At 33.5% G+C, this 10,972-nt stretch overlaps 1 protein-coding gene across 1 annotated transcript; it reads left to right on the forward strand.

Moving 5' to 3' along the window:
- Positions 1-208: 208 nt before the first annotated feature.
- LOC111701809 (guanine nucleotide-binding protein G(I)/G(S)/G(T) subunit beta-1) lies at positions 209-10,894 on the forward strand. Its single transcript, XM_023473237.1, has 9 exons — positions 209-370; positions 5,240-5,533; positions 6,960-7,055; positions 7,133-7,239; positions 7,528-7,650; positions 8,208-8,337; positions 8,641-8,712; positions 8,777-8,993; positions 10,188-10,894. The coding sequence occupies exons 2-9, from the start codon at positions 5,363-5,365 to the stop codon at positions 10,292-10,294; spliced, it is 1,023 nt and encodes a 340-aa protein (XP_023329005.1). The 5' UTR covers positions 209-370; positions 5,240-5,362; the 3' UTR covers positions 10,295-10,894.
- Positions 10,895-10,972: the final 78 nt, after the last annotated feature.

Consider the following 10,972-nt stretch of genomic DNA (forward strand, 5'->3'; position numbering starts at 1 on the left):
GCCAGCAACACCAGATTATTGATTTTTCATATTCTGCATTTTATTACAATAATGTTTCAAGTTTGATAAGCTCAATCAAATCAGGCTTGATAACTGATTATGATAAGGACGGGTTGATTGTTCCCCGTGTATCCTGGTCCTAGTTTCCTATGACAGGATAGTGTGTGGTGTGTGAGTAGAGAGCAAGGTTCACCCCGCCACCCGGATTCTAGTCTTTCTTTCTAGCTATCTCTCTTCCTCCTCAGTCCAGTGGATAATCAATAGAGGATAGTTTAGCTGGTACTTGTGTCCCGCCCTTCTAGCTACAGTATGAGCTAGCCCGCCCACTGCTGGCGAGCCAGCACGGTCAATCTCCTCATGGTCCTTTCAGGTAGGATTTGGTTCAGCTGTAACACTTGAAAAAGGCCAGATTTAAGGATATAGTGCATCTCAGGCAATGGGTTTCACCTCCCTCCGGTTGAGAGAAAATGTATTTATATTTTTCCTCCTGGACAAATCTCTAGAGTTGAAATAAACAAGAAAGAGGAGAGAACTAAAATGTTATGTTTCTGTTTGTTTCAATTCTTCAATAATTTTACTGTTCACCCAATGGCCAAACTAAACTTACAAAACTATCTGGTATGTTTATATATGGCAGCCATAAGAAAAGAAGGGAAACACTTGTTAAAAATTAATGAATATGCTCTATCAAATCTAACGCAGACCCCCCCCCCCTCAACACCCTTATTGGTCCAATTCTTTCCCCAATAAACGCCGAATATTTCGCTAAGAAGTTTTTAATCTAAAAGTTTATCCTTTCCGCTATATTTCTCTAATAAACGGGAAAAGCTACGTAATATGAGTCCATATTGGGATACACAAATAAATTAAGTCTTTGTCACAAACTTAAATTGTCTAATCCCAACATCTTAGCAACCCGATGTCGTAGACCTTTGATATTTCAAACTATTAATTCGGTTAGATCAAATAAAGTTTGAAAGATCAAAGGTTTACACCATCAGGTTGAAAAGATATTGGGATTAGAAAATTTGAGTTTGTGGCGAGGACTCAATTCCAAGAGAGCAGAATGATAAAAACTGGATAACAATGCAAACTTGAAGTTCTGTGGAATATTTTTAGATTTTTAGAAGATACAGTTTTAACCACAAAATATGAGACTCTAAGAGACGAACCTTCAAATTACAAAGGATTTGAGTCTTTGTAACAAACTCTGATTTTCTAATACCTATATTTTTTCCACCTGATAGTGTAAACCTTTGATATTTCAAACTTAGATTTTTTCATCTAACAGAATTCATAGCTTGAAATATTTAAGGTCTACGGCATTGGGTTACAAAGATATAGATCTTAGAACATCATAGTTTGTTACAAAGACTCAATTCCTTTCTAAAATTCATGATTTTCGATGATATTCTTTTAAATTAAATTCTCTCTTTTAAAGATTATGTTTATAGAAAAGATCAGTTTTAACCTTCAAATCATGATATTTTTAGAGTTCCAGATCGTCAGTACAGTCTTATTATTTGTGAGTAACCCTGTATATGTATATTTTCAATGAAAAATATTGTTTAAACCTCTGCACCAGTTTTGTAGGTTTAGATCGATAAAGATCAACTGGTCTAATCCCCCCCCCCCTCCTCTTCTCTTAAATGAATGTAAAAACAGAGATTTATCTAAATATAAACAAGTAGAAAAATCGATAAATCATTATTACTCATGAATCCGGTTCTCTCGCTCCAGTGAGAACCAGAAATCTGTGAAATAAGAAGACTTTCGTTAGGAATAAAATTTTTCCAATAAAACTAAGAAACAGCAATTGTGATCATTTTAAAGCTGCTATAGTAAAACTATGTGCTTTGTAACAACATCAAATATGCATTTTCTGTTTCTCACTGTAAAGTGGGATGCACTAAACATGATAACTTAAAAAAATCTAAATAATCAGAATTATCATATAATTATTACTCATGAATTTCTCAACCGTTTCTCTGTTAACAATCTTAGCCAAAAACATATTTTTTTTAATTAAAGAATGTCAAGACGCCTTTTTCAATCTAATGTCATAACATCAACCTACGTCAAAATGCATGTACAATTTTTAAAATTCAAAACGCCTTTCCGAATCTAATATCATCAACGTATACGTACAATCTAATAATAAAACAAGACATTCGTATATATGTTTAATATAGCCGGCCAAACGGCTGGACCGAATGGGCTGAATTTTTAAGGAACCCAGGGGTATCCCGGGGGTAACATAGGCTAAAAAATTAATTTTTTTTTTAATTCCACGGGCAACGTCGGGCACTTCAGCTAGTCGCTATAACTCATGATTTTCTTTTACATTTTCTCTTAAACTTTAAAAATTACATTATGATATTTTCTTAAGCAAGAAGGTTTGGTTGCCTTTTTTGAATCTAACTTATAATATCAAACTCAAAATACAAAAAAAGGTTCATGAAATCGTTTTTACTCATGAATTTGTTAACAGTTTCTCTTAAAACTCTAAAATCTTATTTCATAACATCAACATCAAAAAGCATATATGCAGTTTAATATAAATAAAGCATATATGCAGTTTAATATAAATAAAGTATATATGCAGTTTAATATAAATAAAGTATATATGCAGTTTAATATAAATAAAGTATATATGCAGTTTAATATAAATAAAGTTGCAAAACAAAATAATCAGAAAAATCGATAAGTCATCATTACTAATAAATTTTTAGATATATCAATTCGTTATCAAAAAATTCATTATTAGATTAATTAAAATTAAACAACCAAACAAAGGGTCAGATTCAATTATCAAACTTGTTTTGAAATCAAGGTTTCTATGAAAGAATGCCCTGAGGCCAAATTTAAAGAATTTGAGCCGTGGCTTAAATTTAAGCCGCGGCTCAAATATGGTTTGATCCACTTCAAATTGTATTCAATTTTTCAAGATATAAGCCGATGCTCAATTGAAACCAGTTTTTGGCAGATTTAAGCCGCGGCTTAAATTCATTAAATTCGGACACTGATCGACCAATTTGAAACCCTTGCTCGAAACAAGAACCTAAAAATATACCTAGTCTTCGATCTTCAGGCAAGAATCAAAGTTTAAGAACTTCTAAACGATCCAATCTTATGGTCACAGTCAATTCACGTAAAATTAAAGTAAATTTCATGTTATATCAAAATCTTACATTGCTTTTAGCCATAGCTGCACTGTCTGAGGAACTATTGAGAAGAACAAAACTTTTTTAATCTGTAATCAAATTTTTTTTTATTTTCATTGTTTGGGCGAAAAATCAAAATTAGAGGAGCTTTAAGGTCAAAATGTCGTACCAGTAATTTTGCATAAGTTTGAACTTATTATCTACATGAATGTGAATTTCGTGTCAATTTTTCCTTAAACCTAAAAAAGTGTGAATCACTGTAATCGTCCACTTAGTGCACAAATGCATGGCATGCATGGCGTCCCTGAAACTCCTGAAACTGTATATTTAAAAAAATACTAGGTGGGGGATCTCTCAGGATATCCCTCTAAAAAATTAGGCGATCTCTCAGGATACTCCCTAAAAAACTAGGGGGGGGGGATCTCAGGATACCCTCATAAAAAACTTAGGGGGAGGGGTTATCTGTCAGGATATCCTCTAAAAAATAGGCTTTGTTTCCTAAACATTATTGCTTGGTTATAAACAAAACAAATATTCCTGTGCCATAGGTAAATCATAAAATAATAAAACCATATAATTCCCATCAAGATAGTTCGGCTAAAAATAAAAATATTGATAAAGACACAGTAAACTCACACGTCATTTTTATCAAGATGTAACTTAAATATATCAATAAATATAAAATAGGCGGCTATAAGATTTTGAAATTAAATATGTATGACGTCATTTGTGTCAATTATGACACATTGCCAACCCGATTTTTTTAGAGTAGAGGACACTAATCAGAATAGAATATAAAATGAAAGAACACATAAAACTGCAATAATTTCACTGCAAACAATAGAATTTCAGTTCTCCCACCCCTTAAATATAGCTGTTCCATATAATTTTAACCTATTACCATACCTACTCCTCCTACTCTACCCACTGCCACACCTACTCCTACTACTATTTCTATTACCATGCCTACTCTTATTACCACTCCTACTTTACCCAAACCTACTCCTCATAATCTTCTTATTACCATGCATATTATTTCGTTACAAATGTTTCTTAAAACGATTAAGGTAGAAAGAGAGGATTTAAAATATAAATTGGTTTAGTTGGTTGGCAACGTCGGGCACTTCAGCTAGTCGCTATAACTCATGATTTTCTTTTACATTTTCTCTTAAACTTTAAAAATTACATTATGATATTTTCTTAAGCTCGAAGGTNATAAATTGGTTTAGTTGGTTGATCGTGTAAAGTATGAAGTGAGAACAAAGTACGAAGAGAGTAATGTTCTTAATTATATCTCTTACAATTCCTTAGTTTTAGTTTGTGTAAAATATTGTACACAAGGGATTAGAAATTAAATGATATCCAAAGCGGGGGGATCTAAATCTTGGATGAAATCTCGAGTTCTAATTGATGTCGGAGCAAATATTAAGTCGTGTACAGAGACATAGAGAGAGAATGATTTGTTGTGCTCTCTGGTTGTCCTGGATACCCTCCTAGTATCCTGGATCCTAAACCAACACATTCAGCTTCTCCTCCCTCCTCTCTCCTTCTCTCACTCTACCTCCCAGTTCTCATCCCACCCTGGATACGGTTAACAACTCGAGAAGCACTATATCAGTTTTATTTAAAAATACATATATTTTCCCTACATTTATTAAAATTATATTATAATTTATATCATAATCATAATTTTAAAAAGTTTTACTTTAAATAAGAAAAAAGAACATTCCAAATTTAGAGCATAATAAATACATTAGAAATTCGGCGCATTTTATAAAACACTAAAATCCTAGATAAGAAGTTTATTTCTGCGGAATAACTGCTCCGACTTTGCGACCTTGCAAATCCTCTAGTTTTCGTTTTTCCACGCGTAAGAATGAAAAAGAAAACTTAATCTGTTGATTTCAATCATTTTTAAGCTTTTAATGAATAGTTCTGCTGAAAAATCAGTTGTGTTTAAAAACATGCAAAATATCATACGTACTAAAATCAACAAGTTAGTTCTATTCGTTCTATGCATGTTATTTTCACGTCTTTTAGATAAAAATAAATATTTATTTTTGTTCTATGTTTAGATGAGGATTTGAAGAAAGACATGAAGAGGCTGGTGGTGTAGAACCTAATAGTAAATAATCTTCAAATCCAGAGCTGAGATGGGGAGAGTGTTTTCTCAACTCAGCTAAGGATCCAGACAAACGATGAACGAACTTGATCAGCTGCGTCAGGAAGCGGAGACGCTGAAAAATGCGATCCGAGAGGGTAGGAAGGCCGCCTGCGACACGACGCTGGCACAGAACACAGGATCTATGGATCCGATCGGACGGATCCAGATGAGGACTAGGAGAACTCTCCGAGGTCACCTGTCCAAGGTAGATTTTTCATTCTCAACTGTTAAATAAAAATCCGAACCCTTGCCAAATTATGAGCAGAATGATAGTGATTTCGGCCAAAGGAATTGAGTCTTTGTCATAAACTCAAATTTTAAAATCTCTTTATCTCTGCAACCTGATGGTGTCAACCTTTGATATTTCAAACTTTGATTATTGGATATAACAAAATTCATAGTTTGATATATTTAAAATCTCCGACGTTGGGTTTCAAAGATATAGGGATTAGAAAATCAGAGTTTGAGGCAATGACTCAATTCCTTTGATATTATGAAAATGTTAAGGTTTCGTAAGTTTTGCCACAAACTCAAAGTTTTTGATCCCTATATCTTTGAAACCTGATGGTTTAAACCTTTGATATTTTAACAGAATTCTTAGTTTATATAAATATAATATAAATACCATTGAGTTGCAAAAATATAGGGATTAGAAAATCAGATTTTGTTGCAAGAACTCTGTCTCATCCCTTTACTAATATTTCTAACTTTCTGTCCATATTTTCTCTCATATATCTTTTCATCCATAATCTCTATCTATCTTCTCATCCATATATTTCTCTATCTAACTTTCTGTCCATATTTTCTCTCATATATCTTCTCATCCATAATCTCTATCTATCTTCATATCCATATATTTCTCTATCTAACTTCGTGTCCATATTTTCTCTCATATATCTTCTCATCCATAATCTCTATCTATCTTCATGTCCATATATTTCTCTATCTATCTTTCTATTTCCCTATCCAAATTATTTAATATATGTTACAAAGCAAAAACTACAAATTTATTTGTTGTATTCTTTGTGTTTTAAACCTGATCCTTCAGAACTCTTCACCTATAGTTATATATATATATATATAGAACATTTCCATTTACTTTATCTCAATTATTCAACTGTTGTTAAAATTATCAAAATGAAGATTTTTTAAAAATCAATGGTTTAATTCTGCAATATAATCGTTTCATTTTTCAGCAATGTCTCTAAAATTTGGCGTTTACTGTATTTAGATTTCTGCAGTATAATCGCAGACTGTATCTAGGTATATGTGATATAATCGCAAACTGTATCTAGGTATATGCAATATGAACATAAACTGTATCTAGGTTTATGTGATATTGTCGTAGACTGTATCTAGGTATATGCGATAAAATCGTAAACTGTATCTAGGTATTACGGGTAGCCGTAGTACAATTTTTGAGCCGGGTCAACCGTTCCGGTTCCAGTTTGTACTGTACCTAGCTCTATGGACAGGACTAGCCGGTGCAACAAGGTTGACGTGGTCAGACTTTATGCTTCATATAGGCTAAATTTACTTTTACTAAAGGGGCAGATTTGCGTGGTATATGTGATATAATAGTAACCTGTATCTCTAGGCATATACGATATATATTATCAAACTGTATCTAGGTATATGCGATGCACTGGGGAGCAGACTCAAGAAACCTAGTATCTGCATCTCAGGACGGAAAACTGATTGTATGGGACAGCTACTCCACTAACAAGGTTATTATCCTTCACAACATTCTTATCAAGATTCTGTTTGAGAAAAACCGAGGAACTAATTGTTTCTAATTGTTTAGGTTCACGCTATCCCACTCCGGTCATCCTGGGTTATGACCTGCGCTTACGCTCCTTCCGGCAACTTCGTTGCGTGTGGGGGTCTGGATAATATCTGCTCTATCTACAAGTAATTTTGTTTACATTTAAATCATTTATTACGATTTCCCAGAATACAATTTGTCGGCTTTTTTCTGAACTAAAGTTCTCACTGGTGTTTATATTATGAAAAAAGTCATCTAGGTGGCTTCAGCGCTCGGCCCAAAACTACCTTCATCAAACAAATATTAGTATAGTACCCTTTATCTTGCCAAAAGTGCAAACAAATAGCATGAAGGGGGTCGAGGAATCATATTCTAGGACTGAACAACACATTTTTAACTCAGGTTGGAAACAAATAAATAACTTGTTTGTTTAGTTTGAAGAATAGAGATGGCGCTGTCCGTGTATCCCGTGAGCTACCAGGACATACTGGATATCTCAGCTGTTGTAGGTTCCTTGACGACAATCAGATCCTTACAAGCAGTGGGGACATGACTTGGTAAGCTGACACAAAAATCCACAAAATTTAAATTGCAAAAATCCACCAAAGGGATCGAATTTTTGACACAAAATCTGATTTTCTATAACCTATATCTTTGCAACTCGATGGTGTGGGCCTTCCGTATTTGAAACTGCGTATTCTGTCAGATCAAATAGTCTAAGTTAGAAATATCATAGGTTTCCATCATTAGGTTGCATCGAGATGTGGGCATTAGAAGACTTGAGTGTGTGGCAAAAACTCAATTGAGTACGCTTTATGATAAAGATATTTAAGTAGCCAATCTTTATCTGCCTTTCTTTTTCTAATCTGTGGATAAAAAATTGGTCAACTTATTATTTCTGCTTTGCCTGATACAGTGGTTTAAATATTAATACATCTATAGAATTACCTCTGACCGAGGTAAAGTTTTTGTTAATGAAATTTTTATTTTTCTCTATCTTATATTACATAACAAATCATTGTTGTTGGACCTACTTAACTTTTTTTTGGAACATACACTTAATATTTTTATTTTTAGTGTCATATGAGACATTCCTAATTATTCTTTATTCTAGTGTCTTGTGGGACATAGAGACGGGACAGCAGGTGACATCATTTGGAGGTCATACCGGGGACGTCATGTCCCTCTCCTTGTCGCCGGATCAGAAAACTTTCGTTTCGGGAGCATGCGACGCATCAGCCAAGGTATCTTTATATATAAAGTAGTAATCTTAGTTAGTTTGTTTTTATGTCCGAAAATAACTCATGAAACCCTGGACCGATTTGCCTCATATTTTGATTGGTGAACTTGGGTGAACCACAGGAATGTTCTTAGTTTAGTTTTGAGATTCTAAGTTGAGGTTTATAGGGAAAAATAGCTAAAATCATAATTTAAGACTATAAGCACGAGTTAACGGCGGAAATAACTATGAGTAACCTGGGCATCGCTGGGTTCCAAAGCTAGTTTATAATTTTTTTTGACAACTTTTAAAAATTAACATTTTTCAGTTGTGGGACATCCGTGGATCTCATTGTATCCAGACCTTTACTGGACATGAAAGTGATATAAACTCCATTGTGGTAAGTAATACTAAACTAGTAACCTTAATGTAACAATACAAAATATTATTGTTTTTCTTTTCAGTTCTTTCCTAATGGTTACGCTTTCGCGACGGGAAGTGACGACGCAACCTGTCGAATGTTTGACATTCGCTCAGACCAAGAATTAAGCGTGTACAGCCATGATAACATTATCTGCGGCATTACTAGCGTGGCATTCAGTAAGTCAGGTCGTCTTCTCCTCGCGGGATACGACGACTTTAACTGTAATGTCTGGGATGCTCTACGAGCGGAAAGAGCAGGTATAGAATATAAATAATAGATCAGGGGACATTAGTTCCAAAACACTTGGTCCATCTCTAACACTGAGTGTTAGAAATTGGCAAAAATTGAAAGACTGGTGTTTTAGGATCCCGGCCCATATTGAGAGTAAAAGTCGATAATAAAAACTATAACCAACATTTCATGAAGTAACAATGCGAAATTTTATACTATTTTCTAAAATAAAAATTATAAAAGGAGTTCTTTTTACATTAAAACACCGTTTTCAAGACAAAGTCAGGTTTTCCATTTTCGAACATATCCTGAATTTGAATCATTGTCGCGTTTTCGAGACAAAACCCACTTTCCATTTTAAAGTATAATCGACAATTCAAACCAAAACTCATTTTCATAACTTACAAAATAAATCACTGAAAGTAAAATTATCTTAATAAGACTAAATTAACTGTTGAATTATATTTAGAATCCAAGTTTTCACATTTTATTTGTTAACTAAGAGAATAGTTTCCTACATTTTAAACAATCAATTTCCCGCATTTCTACATTGCAAGAACAAAATAATATTTTTATTTCTAAAAGCCGTAATGTTTATATAATTACAAAAGAACAATATTTTTTTACTTTCCATTTTGTTTATATTCTAACTTATCAAAAAATCTTGTTTTGTGACATAAGTGCGTAAAATCAACATTCACATGAATTCAAGTAATTGTCTCAAAACCAGGATTTGTTTAAAAAACGCGCTAAAAAGCGGTAATTGTTTCTAAATAGGGATATGTTCGAAAATGAAAACAAGAATCATCAAAAACTAATTCTTTACACCTCATTATTAGTTTAAAGTTGACATTTTTGTTTCAATAAATAGTTTTAGCCATTTCTTAGGTGTAGTTTTGTTTTACTCGGCTTGGATTTAAAGATATATCGGCTTGGATTTAAAGATATATACGCTTAAAAAAGATAATTTTTTGGCCCACGTCTAATTTTTAGAAATGGGAGTTGATTCTTTGCCACAAGCTCAAGTTTTCAAATCCATATATCATTGCACCCTGATGGCGATATTTTGAACTTAGATTGCATGTTCTAACAGAACTCATAATTTAAAATATCTGAAGTCTATGGCATTGGTTTGCAAAGATATGGGATTTGGACAATTATGTTTGTGACAACGTTCCTTTAATCTTATTATGTACATAATGTACAATCTTAATATTTAGGAGTACTGGCTGGTCACGACAACCGTGTATCCTGCCTGGGAATAACAGAGGATGGGATGGCAGTCTGTACTGGGAGTTGGGACAGCTTTCTTAAAATTTGGAACTAAATATTGCACAAAAACAGGAAACCTAGGTGCACAAACACTAGCTTGGCATTAATCAGGACGGGTCTGTACATCAAGGACCTGATCCTACAGGGTTACAATGATCTCAGTTAAGTATTGAAGAAGTCCCTACTACTCCGAATGGATACAGAGATCTGTACGAGGGAACAGGACGATGCCTGAAGAGCAGTTCAGACAACAATTCCATCAGATGTCAAGGGCTCAGTGATTGCTCTTCAAGTATCGTGGTGTATCTTCAAACAGTTGGATTGTATACCACCGGAGAAATTCTTACAAACAAAAAACGCGCGAAATCTGCATCAAAATAAAACAAAATGAAACTGCACAACCGAGTTAACAAAATAACAAGTATTGAGTTTTCATAAACAATATTTGTACTGGAAAGAGTGTTAGAAAGAATGAATGAATGAACAAAGTTTGTTTATCTAAAAAGTGTTTCACGGTCCGTAAGCCGAACAAAAAAGCTGAAATACCTTATAAAAGTATTTCGCGTCTGCTTTTCTGTGAGGCATGAAGCAATTCTTAGATGAAAATTTACCTCAGAAATTTGTACAAAATGTTTAATAAATCTATAAAAATTTGTTTAATTCATCTTGTAGAGAGAGAGAGATTCCCTCTAGTAGAATTTTATTTCAGAAAAAATCCAATCGTTAAAAAAAG

The sequence above is a fragment of the Eurytemora carolleeae genome, unplaced genomic scaffold (genome assembly GCF_000591075.1).
Source record: "Eurytemora carolleeae unplaced genomic scaffold, Eaff_2.0 scaffold463, whole genome shotgun sequence".
NCBI lineage: Eukaryota > Metazoa > Arthropoda > Copepoda > Calanoida > Temoridae > Eurytemora > Eurytemora carolleeae.